Source organism: Trematomus bernacchii, unplaced genomic scaffold (genome assembly GCF_902827165.1).
Source record: "Trematomus bernacchii unplaced genomic scaffold, fTreBer1.1, whole genome shotgun sequence".
Taxonomy (NCBI): Eukaryota; Metazoa; Chordata; class Actinopteri; order Perciformes; family Nototheniidae; genus Trematomus; species Trematomus bernacchii.
The window spans coordinates 9,388,852-9,405,925 of record NW_022987313.1 but is presented as its reverse complement, the minus strand read 5'-3'; the positions used below and the strand labels follow the sequence as shown (position 1 = coordinate 9,405,925).

The 17,074-nt window shown below is 39.9% G+C and overlaps 2 protein-coding genes across 3 annotated transcripts in view; both read right to left on the bottom strand.

The window, feature by feature from the left end:
- Positions 1 to 537: 537 nt before the first annotated feature.
- On the bottom strand, positions 538 to 8,015 carry pomt2 (protein-O-mannosyltransferase 2). Its single transcript, XM_034135331.1, has 21 exons — positions 7,218 to 8,015; positions 7,049 to 7,133; positions 6,859 to 6,963; positions 6,419 to 6,527; positions 6,130 to 6,238; positions 5,276 to 5,435; positions 5,075 to 5,181; positions 4,877 to 4,959; positions 4,475 to 4,584; positions 4,311 to 4,377; positions 4,162 to 4,222; positions 3,977 to 4,055; positions 3,365 to 3,516; positions 3,183 to 3,274; positions 3,013 to 3,089; positions 2,847 to 2,918; positions 2,690 to 2,749; positions 2,486 to 2,591; positions 2,246 to 2,386; positions 1,635 to 1,746; positions 538 to 1,300 (listed from the first exon to the last, which is right to left on the bottom strand). Exons 1-21 carry the CDS (start codon positions 7,520 to 7,522, stop codon positions 1,195 to 1,197), a joined length of 2,298 nt encoding a protein of 765 aa, XP_033991222.1. The 5' UTR covers positions 7,523 to 8,015; the 3' UTR covers positions 538 to 1,194.
- A 1,076-nt stretch (positions 8,016 to 9,091) lies between these two features.
- The window catches only part of LOC117478236 (latent-transforming growth factor beta-binding protein 1-like), an 82,327-nt gene continuing 74,344 nt past the window's right edge, over positions 9,092 to 17,074 (bottom strand). For both annotated transcript variants that reach the window (XM_034125210.1, XM_034125217.1), the window contains 9 exons: positions 16,856 to 16,990; positions 15,721 to 15,921; positions 15,524 to 15,616; positions 15,031 to 15,159; positions 14,644 to 14,784; positions 14,288 to 14,461; positions 13,903 to 14,181; positions 13,025 to 13,174; positions 9,092 to 11,284 (listed from right to left, as the gene is read on the bottom strand). In XM_034125210.1, the coding sequence (XP_033981101.1) occupies positions 11,109 to 11,284; positions 13,025 to 13,174; positions 13,903 to 14,181; positions 14,288 to 14,461; positions 14,644 to 14,784; positions 15,031 to 15,159; positions 15,524 to 15,616; positions 15,721 to 15,921; positions 16,856 to 16,990 (1,478 nt within the window). In that variant the 3' untranslated portion in view covers positions 9,092 to 11,108. The remainder of the gene's footprint in view (positions 11,285 to 13,024; positions 13,175 to 13,902; positions 14,182 to 14,287; positions 14,462 to 14,643; positions 14,785 to 15,030; positions 15,160 to 15,523; positions 15,617 to 15,720; positions 15,922 to 16,855; positions 16,991 to 17,074) is intronic.

The following is a 17,074-nucleotide window of genomic DNA, read 5'->3' as shown; positions in this document are numbered from 1 at the left end:
CATAGGTTTAATAGCATCAAAGTGAATTCAAGATGCATTAAAATACATTATGTACATGTTTTTGACTGGGTGGGGTCAGTTGATACATTAACTTTCAAGGAATAAACGCCCCCTTTGACTACATGAATAAGTTAATACAGCTTCAAGCAATCGATCATTTATAATCAAATGGTCCCTATTTTCAGGTTGAAAACTACTGAATAACATACCTTTTACTTTCGTTTGGGAAACACCCTATATTTATAAATGTAAAATAGTTTTTGAGAATTAGACTGTAAGCAGGAATGTATACATCTTGGAAGTTATTACATTTCAAGGACTAATTTGTAATTATTGGTATTCATCGCATATATATATACAATGATTTCATGTATTTATATATTTATTTGTGGCATATCTTGTGATAATGTTATTCATTATTTCTGAATATTTTAGCCAGTTTTTGCAAGAGATTTAATAAAATATAACAATCAAAAAGTATAATAGTAACAAAAAGTCATCATAATCTAGTCTGGAGAAAAAACAAACACATTTGGAGCAGTTTTTAGCTTTTTCTTTTGTCGATAGTGTATGAACCAAAGTAACCACAGATTACAAGAATATCACAGTTTATTCATCATACTGAAATGTATATGACACAGTCACTAGTAGTTTTACAAAGTAAAAACAGAAACCAGTACTTGATAGCACTGATCGCTAAATACAATTAAAAAATACTGGGCACTAAGATAAACACAAACAAAATACAGTCTCCGATTCGTTAAAGTCACCAACACTGAGATGCAGCATTTGAAACATTTTTAGAGTTATTTTACTAGCTCCTTACAGGCACTTGAGCTTATTATTGTGACATACAGTACGCACACATTGTATTTCTTTAAGTCCAAGATATGAGATGTGGAGTTAGTTAAGGCAGCTTGGTGAACATTATTGTCTAGATCTGTATTCCTAAATACTTCACAACACTCTGGCATTTATATTGCACTGATTCAGATCATTCTCATAAAGCACTCTTTACACATTACATGCTTTAATACTCAACAATAAGAAATGTTCGGACACTCAATAATACATGAGTTGGTAGAGATTCTATGGTAGTATGTGCAGTACATTATGTAAAATAAGACCATACGTCCCTCATAGTCAGACCAGTTCTACATTAAAATAAAATCTGTCTTCTTCGTGCAAAGCTGACTAGAACTCCCAGGAGTCCATCCACTTCAGGCCGGCCATGGCGCTGCCTGGCTCGTGTGCCAGAGGACCCTTCATGCCGTAGGAGAGCGGATGAAACAGGTAGAAACTGAAGCAAAGAGATTGATTAAAGGGATTTATACAAAGTCAAAGAAGCAATCATAAAAAATAAAAAAAAGGTTATGAGGTAATCTAAACCTGGCTTGCTGTTTTCCTAGCTTCTAATCTTTGTGCTAAGCTAAGCACTTGCTGGCTGTAGCTTTAGCCTTAAAAGACAAATATGAGAGTGGTATAGATCTTCCCATCTATCTCTTGATTTTAAAACACAAAGATGTTTTGTTTATATTTTTGTTCAGTATTTAATCACAAGAAACCTTGTTAAATGCATTGACATCACAGACTGAATCTAATCTGATTATGAAGTGTCTCTATATTCATCTCACCTGTAAAGAATACTGAAGAGAAGAACCATCTGCCCGAGTCTCTGCAGCCAATCACAATAAGGCCGGCGAATTAGCAGGTCAGTGCTTTTCAACAGAATGTCAAATGTAATTCCTGTGAAAAACAAACACAATGCTTTTAACCCTCGGACCAACATGACGGTGACATGACAACATTAATCAAGGGTCTTTGAAAGTCTGAAAGTGTGGGCCCACATCGGATAAAACTCGGACATAAACCTTATGATTCTAAGTTCTGGAGTGAAATGTAGTTTTTTTTTTGCAATAATATCTGAGCAAATGTATGGACGTTAGATCACAATTAATCAATCATACTGTATGTGTAAAAAAAGAAACTCACAATCTTTGTCCGTCCAAAATTATCGTCATTAATTTATCCCATAAGACATTGCGTGAGATTGCTATAATAAGAGTATGTATTCTAGAGGTATGGCCAGAAATGTGTTTTGCGTGGTCAGTTTTTAAACTTTGACTCCCAAAGTGTCCTAAAGTCCAAGTGGATCTATCTTTGCCTTACATCTCTCCCTCCTCGCTCCCTAAAACACCTCTGGTTCTATATAATGGAGGAAGCTAAAATAAAGTATGAATGGTACCTGTGAGCATGCTGCTGAAGAGCATTGCAGGGAAGTAATGGTGGTAGTAGAGGATACGGCCCATCGTATAGAAAGGTGCATAGTGCAGCAGCCAGGCGAGGAGCAGCAATCCTCCTTCTCTCATGAGAACATGAGAATGCTCTGAAAGACAAAGTGGAGAACACAACAATTATTTGTCACATATATTTGCTTTTAAATGCTTCAGTTACCACGTATCTGTATTTCTGGCCATTATCATACCTATTCTTTTTTGGCTCAATGAGAAACCTCTTTTGAGGGCTATAGCTGCCACTGCCGCCATGATAGGATACAATCCCAAACTAGCCAAATGTATCCACCAAACCACCTAAAAGAAAAAAGTATAAAATCATGAGTGTATTAACATGTTTTTCTAAGGGAAGAGTGACAACAGAAAACAATGGGGCATGTTTAAGATGGACTTACGGGGTTCCCCAGCAGGTACACACGATACTCTGTGTCATTCACTCCAGAAAACCTCAGACCCTTTACAGAAATGAACCGATCAACATTTGTATTTTAATTTTATTAAGCTTTAACGTTTTCCAAAAATGTACATTTTACCCTAGATTATTCAACGCACCTGATAGTTGACTGGCCAATGCCAGGGTTTTGAGTTCATCTCATTGTCTTTGGGTTTCAGGCCACTGTTACCCTAGAAAAAAAAGACACATTTTATGTCAATAAAGTGTCTCTGATTAAAATCATACCGCACAGATGGATTTACATGTTATGTCACCGTGTCTTACTCTTATCATCACAATGTGGGACTCCAGTAAGATCTCCAGGAAATGGGGCTTCAGCACAGACAAACTAATGTTGGGCACTGAAAGAGGGGGGAAAGGATTAAGTTGATTAGTGTTTAACATCATGAAGAGTAGAAAAGATCATAGGAGTACAAAGAGTATGTTTTTCTTACATCTGGGGTTGATATGATCTTCAATGTTCCACTGAGAGCTGGGAGTCTCCTTTAAGTAGGGACTACAGGTCACCTCCACCTGTTCCCAGCCCCTGAACAGAAAGAAAACATGTCCTTGACTGTCTATACACATGACGCATCTTGAATAGAAAAGGAGGAGCAGTCTAAAGTGTTTTTTTTACCACTTTGGGAGAGTCTTTCCAGAGGAGTAAAGCACACAGCCGGTAGCTCGGTGCAGGAAGCGCACTTTGCTACGCAGCACCTTCACCAGGTCCCCCTTACGGCCTCCACACACCTCCACCTGCCACAGGTCGTTTTTGTCACCCGTGCCATTCTAAAAAGAGGCCAAAGGTGATGATGTGTTTTTAGACTTGAGGACATACAAATACGGCATATAATGGCATGCAATTAGAATGTAATACGTTTTGAATGCGCTATAATGATGATGATGATAAGATGGTGCCGGTGATGATGCCTCTCCAACTCTGCCTTTTTTTCGTTTTATTTCAGTGTTTGCTTACATTTCGTTGTGTGCTTTTCATAATTGTATTTGTTTTATGTCTTATTTATATTCATGTTGCATTGTTGGAGGAGCCTGTGACTTAAGTTTTTCATTGCCATATCTACACTGTGGCTATTGTGCACATGACAATAAAGCCTTGAATCTTGAATCTAAGGCCATTAACTGTTTGGCATCAAAAAAGCAAACTTCACCCTGAGGTCTTCTTACATGTCACCCTTCAAATGTAAAGAGCCGTAAGGTGAACAAAAAGTAATGTTATGGGTGTACTCACAATGCCATATCCTGTAACCTGGAAGTGTTTCTTGGTCAGAGGGGCCTCATGGAGGTGACTGTGAAGGTTACGGGTTGTTCTGTAAATACACGCACATTATTTGGATTAGAATGACATTGGATTCAAATCGATGGACAATTAACAATAGGTTTAATTGTACTGCTTTGTGGAGTCATTGTACGTACTCTACGTGCTCGAGTCTAATGATGTCTCCATGACGAACCAGGTCAGGTGTCCCAGATTGAGCTGAATATAGACAAACAATAAGACGCTGATACATTGCTTCCTTATGGCTTAAATACATGCTATTGGTATCAGTACCCCATGTGCTCACATTCATTTTCATCCGGTCTGTGAACCAGCCACAAGTTGTTGTAGTCTTTATGGAGGTAGGCTGTCACCTGTAAGGACATGGCAGGGAAAACTGTTTATTTACAATAACTATAAAGAAAATAGCTAGTTAATTATATTTGATAATGTTTCACACTGTAGCCTGACCTGCTGCTGCTTTGATCCCACTCCCTCTGGGTATAAGTGCCAATGAGAGTGCAGATATCCTCCAGCAATCCGGAGGTTTTTAATTGTGATGGTGGAGCCAAATGCCAGGTCTATATAAAGGAGAACAACATCCACATTGTTACAAAACAAAAGAAACAAACACATTTTAATTAATCATAATTGTAGGCTTCAAAGAGCCATCAACACAAGGAACGGAGCATAAAGAATAGTCACTTTGTGAAGACAGCAAAATGTAAGCACACACATCAGCCTGTCTGCCTGTTAACATTACTAAGGGAAAGCCTACATTTCTTTAACCCCCTTTTCATTGTTTGATTTGTGTTTTAGTAAACACAGCTGCAGCATAATGTGCTTTTATTCAAAGGTGTGTTTAGGACTCACACTCAGGCATGGATGCGTTGTGTAGATTGTTCCCGATCAGTCGGGACTGAAAGGCTGAACTGAAGAAACCATCTCCTGGTCCACTGGTGACAGAAAACAAAATCATGATGACCTCAACAACGTAGATACTGAGCATTATTGAGTGTGAGGTGAGGGGTAATATCAATCTGTATCCATAGTTTAAGAGATCAGACGCACCTTTTGTTCAACACAACAAAGTGGATTGCAAATATTGTAACGTAGAGGAAAAGTGGAAACAGGATGAGACCAACAACCCGAGCCAGGAAGTGCTTTGCAATTTCAACCTGGAGCCAGGAAATAAACAAAAACAGTCAAACCTCAGGTGCTGCTCATCAACAATATCTGTAACAGTACCATTCAGAATATTCTGCTGTTTACCAGTGAGAGGCTCAGGTCTCCCAGAATTCTCCAGAGGTCCCAGACTGTGTTCAGTCCCACCAACAGAATGACAAACAGACCCACAAACTTCACCCCTAATGCCCCAGCAAGGTTTACACCCGTCAGTACCAACCACAGCCACCAGGAGGCAGCAAAGGGCCTAAGAACAACAGCAAGCAAGCAGGAACAAAATCAATTTACTGCTTACAACTGGAAAAACATTACTATATTGTTTTAAGATGCATCTCATATACGTATGCAGACTTCATACTGTGAACCTTTGCATATTCCTTGGACAATTTTGCACATTCCTGCACAAGTGACAACTTCTTAAAATCTGCATCAGTTATTTTGGCTATATGTCAAGTATTTTTATTATAGTTTTCTCCTAATCTGAGATTTTCTTATTCACTATTTTAATGTTTTCTCACTATTTTAATGTTTTAATGTTTTACATTAAAATACGAAAGCAAATTCCTTGGCCATGAAAACCTAAACTAAAAGTCAAACTAGATTTTGATTCTGTGTTGCTAGTTATTGTAACTAGTTGGTAAAGACATTCTCGTCAATAAAGACAATTGTCCATATTTCACTAACAAAACACAAGCAGAGTCCACAACAGGTCGTTTCTATTTGTATGCCAAAAAAGTATGCAGTTTTGAATTTAAATGATTTGATATAGGTTAAAAAAGTTATCACAAGCATTGCATTTGTACCTGAAAGGCAGTGGAATCATCGTTGATTTTACTGTGTGCCAACTAATTGATTAATGGACTACTGACATAGTTTCACCACTGCATTGCATGAGACTAGATTGAAAAGAAGCTAAATACAAAGTCTGAGTGGTGTCCTACCTGTATCTCTGCTGGTTGAACTTGACCATGCTCAGCACTGCTGCCATGATGAAGAACAAGAGTATAGGGTCTAACAGGATGTACTGGGAAATGGTGATAGAGCCAGTGTCTGTAGAAAGCAGTAAATTAATCACAAATTCATTCTCCTTATTCGAACAGCGTAATTTGATATTAAAATAGATGCTCGTAAGGTACACAATATACTCTTCATGTGTCCAAAGAAACTGCTTATAAACAGCTTGACATGTTTTGAATGTGTGCAAACCTTTTAAACAAGGAGATTACTCACCAAATATGAGCAAGGTGGCAGTGATGAGGGCAGCAGTTTGAGACTGAGACAACTCCAGCACTATGAGGTAGGCAAAGATTGGGAGACAGGAGCCAAGCACGGCACAGAACTGTAAAGCAGGGGGGAGAACACACAAATAAGCAGCCTTAAAAGGTAGTGTAGGTAATTCACTTCAGAAACACTTTTTGTTATATTCCATGGAATGCTCTTAACATCCCGATAGCAATTAATACATTAAATGCTTTGACAATAAATACATTAAAAAAATTCAGCTGTGTAGTTTCAAATTCTAGTGCACTCGAGCTGGTTTCTCCATTCTTACCTACCCTACCTTTAATGGCTTGTCCTTTTAAAGTTGGGACAAAACAAGATGAATACATTCAAGTTCCTTCTTAATCAATGAGACAGAAGCAGGTTTTCTTGTGTTGAAAGAAACATACCCCTCTCATCCCCCAGTAGTTGTGATGATCATATGTATCTCCAGGCTTTATGAAAGGAAAGGAGCCATCATAACCGGTCATGTACCCAGCAAGACCAATCAGCATCTGCAACACATTAATGGAGATCAATAATCATAATAAAGACGTTTTCCAGAAGACGCTATACAAAAGGGATAAGATCTCATCCCACCTTTCCAAGAGGAGGATGGACGTCAAAAAAGAAGGTCCTGTTGATGTAGTAGCTCCCCATCTTTCCAAAGTGTGTCTCGTCCCAGCTGAAACACCAAAATGAGTCAGTGTTTTAAACATTGCAAATTATGATCCTACTTAATCTTTGTACATGCGTGACTTTAACTCACCATACATGAGGGGGCTCTGTTATCTTGTAGAGGCGTGTGGAGAAAGACAGCCCCACCAGCAACATCAGCAGCACCCTGCTTGGAGGATCCTTACTGAGATTTCCTCTGGTGGAAAACTGAGCACCATTTGAAGACTGGGTGTCATCTTCTGACAAATGTCCAGCAGTGTGACTGTGTTTGTCTTTTGACAAAGAGGTGGATGGGGCTTGGAGAGTCTTTTCTGAGGTGAGAACTATTTTCCTGTTTCGTAGTGTTGAAGTGTCCCGTGTTTTGTTCCATTGTGTTATGCATTCTTCTTTTGCCATGAGGAAATGCAACCTGTAATAAATGGACCAGATCCCCTTCCAGACCGGGAGAGTCCACTTCCCACCTATATATTAAAATAGCTAAAGTTGATATCTGGATGAACTGTGTTGTCTGGGACTAATATCTAAATTTAGCATAGCTAGTTTTTAGCAAGATGTAATACTTGAGCAACAGGTGTGAGTCGTCAACATTGCAACGTAATAAAAAAGGCGATATTGACAGAGAATGTCTCACCTTTCCTAGTCAACAAATTATCACACATACTATTTTGTTACAGTGTAGCCAGGCTATTGATACCATTTTAACGATAAAAGCATACTTATCCTAGCTTGCTAACCAAGTGTCCACTGGCTTAATGTCGGCATTCCTCACAAAAAAATATGATAATTGTTAAAGGTCTCTATCGGCTCAAACAGTTAAAAGATTTACATTAGCACACAGCGATAGCACGCGAGGTTGCAGTTCGACTCAAACACGTATCAAGCGAGGTGGTTTCTGGGAAGTGTATTCCACTGCGCATTTAGGTTGGCTTGGTGGTTGATGTGTAAACACATTTACCCAGAATCCATCTGGAATATCTTTTCGTCCCCGTTTAACCAATGGGAGAAATATTATGGTAGAGATGGAAAAGTAGTGGTGTGCAGTGCTATTTGGCCACAAGAGGGCGATATAGTATAATACATATTTGTAATACTAACAAAGATGCTTTATGAAACTAACTTGTTTCTCTCTCTTCTGTTGTGTAGAATGTAATCCACCTGGCATTCCCGGTCCCAAGTTCTAACTTTATCGAGACTCACAAAGATAAAATGCCATGGGTTCACATCTGTAGTCAAATACCTTAAAACCACTGGTAAAGAAATTAAAATAAGTGCTTTTGCTCAAGTTTTCTGTAAATACAATTTACATTTTGTGCTTCTTAATGCTACAATTTAACTACATTTCAGAGGAATTATAAGATAATATTGCTCTCTGCTCTTCATTTATTTGGCAGCTATAGCAGCATTTTAGATTATCTTTTTACACTCAAAACAAATACGGATATAACATGAAGGGTCACATTATGATAAATTAAACTGCCAAAAAGTGTATGAATTAGGTAAAGTTAGTTTTGCCTTAACTACCCGTACCATTACAATGTTGCTTATATGCCAATTAATTCAAAAACAATTATTTGATAATCCAATAATAATAATAGTATTTACCGATGTAAAAATCTTGTATAGTTTTTTCTGCATATTAAATACTTTCGATAACTTAAAGTACGTTACGAAGTAACAATTCATGAATTTCTACTTGTAAAATAGTATTTTTACTTTGTGGTATTACTACTTTTACTCCATTAAAGGATCTGAATACATCTATTTTCGCTGCCAAACACACACATCTGACTTGTTACCTCCCACGTTAAAAGTTACTACAACTGACAAACTTACTGTTATTGTTTTGGTAGAAATAAACTTCTGTGGCAGCAAAAATGTACAATGTTAATATACATTTCAAACACACGGCAAAAGCATGGTGTGTTTTGTACCATTTGCCAAATTACATTTTCAAAGAGATTTACATATTTTTTAAGTTTTTATTTTGATGACTGATAGTGATTACAGTCAAGAGGTAAACAAAATGAATGAGCATACATTTCCAATGACCACAGCTTTAAAACAAGACATTTATTGCAAGTTATTTGCAGTTTTGAAAGGCTTTAAATATTCCAACTTTGACCTAAATGTTAGACTTCCGATCCGGGTTAGCTGATGAATACAGCACAGAAAAGTGGACATCAAGTGGAGACATTTGTACAACTCTAGGTTTATAGGTTACAAATGCATGTTAAGAGTATAATCATCAACTTTAGTCCTTCTCCATGTTGGAATCAGACTTTTATGTTTCTGCACTGCTGGAAGAAGTTTAGTCCATTAGACAAATAATGCCATTATATTCTAAACCTGAATATAAAACACAAAAAGGTATAAGTGGGAGTTCAGAAACCACATGGTACTGTCTATGATACATTCATGACATAAGGATCAAACAGAGACTAAAAGAAATAATGTTCACAATTACTAATATTTAGCCATAGAGTTGTGACGCACAGGAGTTGGTGCTTGCATTTCAAAAGCATTGTCTTTGTAATGAACTTGAAGAGACAAAATGTCTTTTAGAACAGTGCTGCCACTTCCAAAAAAATATATTTCATTGTCTGCTCCACAGGGCAGGGTATACACACAGTTCCTCTGGTACAGTGTCAGCCACTCTCCTCATACATACAAAAAACAAAAAACATTTTTACAGACATGTATAAATCTACAAAGCTATAATGCCAGATGTTTCTTACATTTTTACGTTTTATGTCAAACAAAATATTGGTTGTGCTATAATGCATTAAGAGAATATGTAACAAAAATAATACATAGTACTAGATCTGTACAAAATATACCAAACCTCTCCAACAAAGCCTGTGTCTTTACATGCATTCAAGATGCACACGTGGGAATGATCTGATGTGTGACCCTGGTTCATAAAACTTTCACTTCAAGCTGTGATATTTGTGGATAATTTTATCTAACTTACCTTCCTGTGGTTTAAGACTAGAATGTAGCCTATAGGTCATGGTACATATGGTTTTCACAGACATATAAAACAAGTTAATACTGTTAAAAATAAAATAAAACGGGATCAGCAAACGAGTCCATGTTTTTCTATTTCATTGCTGGTATTAAGATCATAAAAAGGGTGTTAAACAGAGGAAGGCAGGTTATACCTATTGCACCTTTTTTTTTTAAACATTACATAGATCATCATATACATCTACAGTCTTTCCAGGTCCACTTAAAGGCTGACGTTTTTAATGTGTAGTTTGGCTGTGTTCACTCCTCACTTCTGGGTCCAGAGATTCTTCAGCTCGTGGTTAATCTTGAAGAAGAGAAAGGTGGTTGTGGGAAAACGTTCTTTCCTTTAATTTCAGATGTCTATCAACCCTGGCGTCCATTTAGTCCAAGGTCGATGCTAATTACAATGAGTGAGTGAGAAAGCTGGTGTGAGGTTTGATGGTGAGGCACAAGCTGATTTATGAGTGGCTGATTCTCTCTAACATTCCTTCTTTTATAAACACATTTATTATCTCCCCACTCTGTCTCTGAGGTGAGACAAATACAAAAGGAGAAATCCATGTATGCCCACTGAAAAAGGTCGCTTTCTTAGTTTGCAGAGGCCCGTCATGTAAATGAAATAAATAACACAACAAAAGAAAGTGACAGAGAAAATATTGTGGAAAATATATCTGCATATCAAACTGCCTGGGGTTACTGAATAAAAATAGATCAGTCCACAAAATCCCTTTAAGGCAAATGGATATCTGGTGAATACTAAATCCCATGTTATACATTCACTGCACAATTCCTGCTCCTGTTGGATGTGTGTGAGGGGGATATGCATGTGTTCTGTGCTGAATGCGAGTGTGTGTGTTTGTGTGTGTAGGGAAATGAGTTTGGACGTCTAAGCGTTACTGTTGGAGGTTTAGTGCCAGGGCCCTGGGGAAAAGGGCAGAGGGGTGTAAGGTGATCTTTGAGGGAGCAGTCTGTCTCAGTTTCCTGTCTCCAGAAGCCCAGACGCTGGGATCTCTGGGATGCATCTGTGCGGCTCTGCGGAGGCCAAGAAGCCGGTCAGACAGGTGCACTTGTACGAGCCCTCTGTGTTGCTGCACAGCCCGTTCTGACACAAGGGCACCTTGTCACTGATGTCCTCACACTCGTTTATGTCTGCAGGAAGAGGAGACATGAGGTCAGCACAGAGATTTCACAGCTGAAACAGCTGCCTGCGCCACATCTGCTGCTGAGTGGCCTTATGGGTATATGAGGAATGGGATGCTGGAATGTCAAAGTAATTCATACTTTTCAATTCAGTTCTGTCAACTGTTCTGTCTGTCTTTTGTTCTTATAAAAAATGTGTCTTTTTGTTCTTCCTTCTTTCTATCCTTCATTCCTTACTTCATTCTCTCCTTTCTTCCTTCCTTTCTTTCTATCCTATTTCCTTCCTTCCTTCCTTCTCTCCTTTCTTCCTTCTCTCCTCCTTCCTTCCTTCCTTTTATCCTTCCTTTCAACCTTTGGTTTTCTAACTTACGTGCTTTAAAAAAACAGTTTTAGTGGCAGTGATAATCACTTTCCAATGTAGGTTATGGTTTTTGCAGACGGTTAATTATGGGCCGATCAGCAGAAATGGCGCCTGTGTCTGTAATCTTTGAGCTGCATAGGTTGGTTGAATCTTCTACTTTTTTGATGATCCATTAATCATCAAAAATTAATGTCTAAATCAAATGTCAAACATCTGGTTTCAGCTTCTCAAATTCAAGGATTTGCTGCTGGTCTTCATTTTACATTAGTACATTTGATATTGTGCAGTTTTAAACCGTGGTTCTGATTAAACAAGGCAATATCATAACCAAATTGTCAGTTGAACAAATGATTGTCAGTTCATTGCTAATAAAAAATGATCGTTGGTTGCGCCCCCTGTACAGTTCCTCAGCTCCTAAATGGGCCTGGGGGTCAGATGGATGAAATGGTACGCAATCTTGTTAACAATAAACAAGGTTGTTTAAATTACCATCACAAAAAATTCACATTTGAAGTATGATATGTTGCATAATATCTCATCTTGTATATCTTTAATCAAACATGCCGTCATGTTGCGTGTCGGCTGGATTGGAGCACTCGAGCACAGAGCAGTTCAGAATGATGATAAAATTAACAATGCACTGGATTATGTTTATTTTTGGCCTTCGACAGATTTTTCTTTCCCTTTTTCAACACGGGAGGTCTGATTTGTCATTTCACTGCAGTCCATCTGAAATGACCCTCCTTCTGTTTATGTCATGTTCTGCTAGGGGGGAAATGCTCATGGTGATATTTATAAAAGGAGGCATGGCACGAGTTGCACAGATCCCACATGTTTCCACTGGTTGGGAATCAATCACTTTTCTCAGGAAAACGTCTGGCCTTGGAGCTGATAAACTTGTACGCAGACAGAACATTGTAATCACTTCATTACAACAAGACGGTCTCACTTTCTCACAAAACAAACACAGTACACTTAAAAGATATAGTATCTCGTGTAATACACCAAGTGGCTGAGATTCAAGGACTCCTTATTCTTGGCAGAGTGTGACATGGGAATTTCTGGCCAAAGGGTACATACGATGGTTTTGAGAAGTACACTGCTTTCATTAGTTCCCCATAAAACATAACTTAATGCAAGGTTGTTAAATTCAAAGGTCTCCTTGAGTTTGATGATCTAGAGCAAGAAGGGTTACCTCACTGAAATTAATCCGAGACCCGGCTCCAGAAGGCTTTAACCTGAACCTCTCTGCGGTTTGATTTGGAGATTCAACACCACATTGTGATTCCCTATTGATTCTACAAAGTCCCTGAACATTTGCCCTTTGAAATCTACATGTGGGTGGTCCGTTGAGAAAAGATATCAAAGATGCCGTGGAAATAACTCACCTAAACAGGCCATCTTGTTGAGGTCAAGTTCGTAACCGTCAAAGCAGTCGCAGGTGTAACCTTCTCGCACACGAACGCAGCGGCCATTTTCACAGCCGTTCAGGATTCCACACTCCTCCGCTCGGAGACCCTCAAAGGCATCGTAGCGCCCTGATTGGACGCAGAAATATGGAAGGAAACACATATGAAAAATATTGTTATTAAGATAGAACCTCTTGTTTACACATCGAGCAGTTACGATGCAACATTATCATTTATTTAGAGTTGTTTTCTGGCCACCTGACAAATAATGGTTTAATATTCTCTTTCTATTAGCTCCCGTTTAGTTCTCTACCAAGTATTGAAGGTAATATCTGGTTCTGCAGTTAAATGTTCCGCTATGTTCCTAAAACTGGTCTCTAATCTTGTCTTTCTAATGCGATGCGTTATGTAGAAGGTAATGCACAGTGGGGTGTCAGAGCTTTTTCACTAAATATAGCTATACATGCAGAAAAGGACAGTATGAGAGATGAGAGAGTGGACGAAAACAGTAAAGTGGTGTGGCAGACGGCTACACAATGAGTTGAAAATCACCATAAAGCTTTGTATAGCAGATTATGCCTATTGTTAAAACAATAGTATAGAGAAAATAACATTTGAATGCAAAATTGTACTAAAATCATGTAATTTTCCATTAAGCTATTGCATCTTGATGAGTTTAATGACATCAGTGGACAGCGGTTACCCATCTTAAGGGGACAAATGTGTGTTACGGTTGTCAAACAGAAGTTCATAATTAATTAATTGATTTATAGCACTAGAAAAGTCAGCATATTACTGTGTATGTTATACAAAAGGCTACACATAGGGGATGAAAACCTCAGGGTGTGTAAACCCACCAGCGTAGGGGTCCAAAGGCCGTGGCTGCTGCTCCCGTGGTCTTGCAATGGGCACACGGGAGGGTGGCTGTTGCACGCCGTAGTCGTTGTCGTTGAAGAGAGGAACTCCCTCTGGAATGTCATAGGGTCCTGAGGGGCCGCCATAACTGTCCCAGTACGGAGGAACAAAAGGCTCCGCAGGATCCTCCGGCCCCTCCATTCCATACTCATACCCTGGCCGCTCTCGCAGACTGTCCCTTCCTCCTTCCCGAGGCAGGTTGCACATCACTGCGTAGTCGTCTGAACAGAGCAGCACCAGGGAGGGTTATATTTTGGATGATAACAATGATGTGTTAATATAAAAACAGAAACTATTAAACTTTCTTATGTGCAAATTGCTTCTCACCCGAGTCTTTTTGGGGACAGAAGGCACACTGTTCACTCCAAGCGATGCCAAACAGGCAGCAGCATTCAGTGTATGTAGTTCTGCGGTCCTGAAGGGGCTTTGCGCATACGTTGTCCCCCTCCAGACGCTGCCAGCAAATATCCATGTGCACATCGTGGTCAGAGTCAATGGTTTCTGGGAGATAGAATAGGGAGGGAGAAAAAATACATATGGCTCTTTTATCACCAACATTTTATTCGGTGGTAGTGGAAAAAAAACGTACAGCATCCAATCATTCCACCACTTTGTAGGTCTTCTCTTTGTTAAGTACTACCGGATCAATAAAAGCAAGTAAGCATTTTGAACTGTTTTCACACCTTCTGTGGTGTTGAGGCCGATGCAGCGCCGCCTCGTGCTGTCCAGGACTAACGGAGGGCTGCAGAAACAGTTGAAAGAGCCGGCCGTGTTCACACACGCTCCGTTCTCACAGGCGGTCCCAAATCCACACTCATCGTAATCTAAAATGAACAAAGTAAGGCACAAAGGAATTACAATATGAATACATTATCATGCAAAAGTGGTTATAAATGATTGAGACGCAACATTTTAAATAAATCGCTTGATGGAACAAATGAAGAACATTTATTTTTTCATTCTGCCATTTTTAGTTTAATTTGATTAATACCTGTACAATGACATTCCAATTTATTTGTTGCTGTTACATGGATTTGGTTTTCAAATGTCAAAAGAGATGATCTCCTTACCCACGCACTCAAGCCGGATGTTGTCATAGTAGAATCCGGAGCGACAGTAGCAGGTATAGGTGGAAAATAGATTTAAACATTGTCCGTTCTTACAAATGTCCGATCCAAACATCTCACACTCATTTGCATCTGAGGGACGAGACAGAATCACACCTTGGTATTACATAAACGAGATGGAAAGTAACAACAGGCAACACATTGGCCCCCTGCTGTAAACGTCATTCCCCCCTCTTGTAATAAGGTGTGAAGACACACTGTGGTTGCAGCAGTTAGTCAGGTATTAAGGCACGATCACATTAAACCTGGGCTTACTGTGGAGACAGCCTCGTAAATGTGGTGAGGCATTATGTCTGTCTATCTGGATTCAAAACGTAATGCAGGTGTAAAACGGTCTGCTGACATTGCACCTTTGCGTGCCAATTTAAAGTGTTGTGAGAAGGGAAGCTATAAAAACTTGGGTATATCATTAAAACGAGTAAGTATTTATGCGTACCTATGTAAGGGCGGTGTTCTCCCAGGTTTTGTGAAGAGGACAAGAGCTGGGGTAATAATCCAGTGCCGTGAGGGCACAACTGGTTAAAATCATCTGGAAAATAAGAGTTGGATTCATTAGTGAGGTAGCAGATAATAAAAACACACATTACAACATCCACTGACTAAGTTCACTTTTGTCTGGGCCTCTTGTTGTACCTCTTCCTTGCAGAGGACAGGCGTGGATCTCGCAGTTGTCCCCCCAGCCGGCCCCCACTGTGCAGCAGCACTCCTGCTTGGTGCTGTTGCGAGACAAGACGTTGTCGCAGAAGTTGGCGTCGTTCAAGTTGTAGTAACACTCCTTCCTCTCGTCGGCTGAGGAAGCTGATGGAGGGACGCCAGGAGCAGGCATCGAGTTAGCTGTAGAGGAACAAAGGAAGCATTTCTTCACGACATGGTGGGGATTTGGCACATCAGGAGGGCAAACTAATCTCAAATCTCTCTACTGAGATTGGATCTCCAAGGACATACATTAACATGAAATCCTCAGTATCAGCATTGAGTGGCCACATGCCTCCAGCAGTAGTGCATTACCCTGGCCTGCCACTGCTGAGCCGGCTCATTTGTCTAGAGGCATGGGTTCAGGCATTTCACCCTTAAGCTGCAGGCTTAGCCAAATGGAAACACTGGCATGTGAGTCAACACACCATTCACTCTCACATGATTGATTAACACACGTCAAAAGCAAACAGCGGAATGTGGCAAAAAGGTACACAAAGGCATAGCTGGGGTTTAGTGCCCAGGCAGAAGAAATAACATCCCCGCTGAGGGCGCGCCGCTTAATAATGTAAATACGCCCAATTCGTGTACACATACGCCTATCACGCTGGAGAGGTGATGGTGTTTCCATGGCTGGAAAGCACTTTACTGTCATTCGGAAATTGCAATATGTTGCGTATCTGTAACCTCTGCACTCGAGATGATTTTGTGCAATGTGTCTTCAGCTCTAATTGCACATAGCTGCACCTTATCCCTGTTTGTCTTGGTGAGGATATAGGTTATCATTAACAAAGCCCTCAGGGTATCTACTTGGCTCCACAGGAGGAGTGACTTCATTTCATTCGAGGGATTAAGCTAATAGAATTTGTTCATAGTCCACCCAACCATAACCCCAGCCTATAAAACACATGGAAACAGCCAGGTCAAGAGACGAGGAGTGGGCCGTGTCCACCTCGTCACCCTTGTTTGGATAATGAGAGACGGCTCATTAAATCAGGGAAAACTTCGTCTCCCAATGATGGGATGGAGAATTAAGTCCCGTGGGTCACTGTGAGTGCTAGTCCTGCTCCATTACCCAGGGAGCGGCACTGGCTGGTGAGGGGATCAAATTCCTCATTGTCGTTGGGGCAGATGCACAGGAAGCTGCCATCGAAGTTCTCACACAGGGCCTCCCCGCACAGCGCCAAGCTCATCTCACACTCGTTCACATCTGAGAAAGACAGGAGAGCGGTCGTGAGGTCAGTAAAGGGTTTCAGGCACGTACGCACAGGCATGCGTTCAACAAGGTCATGGG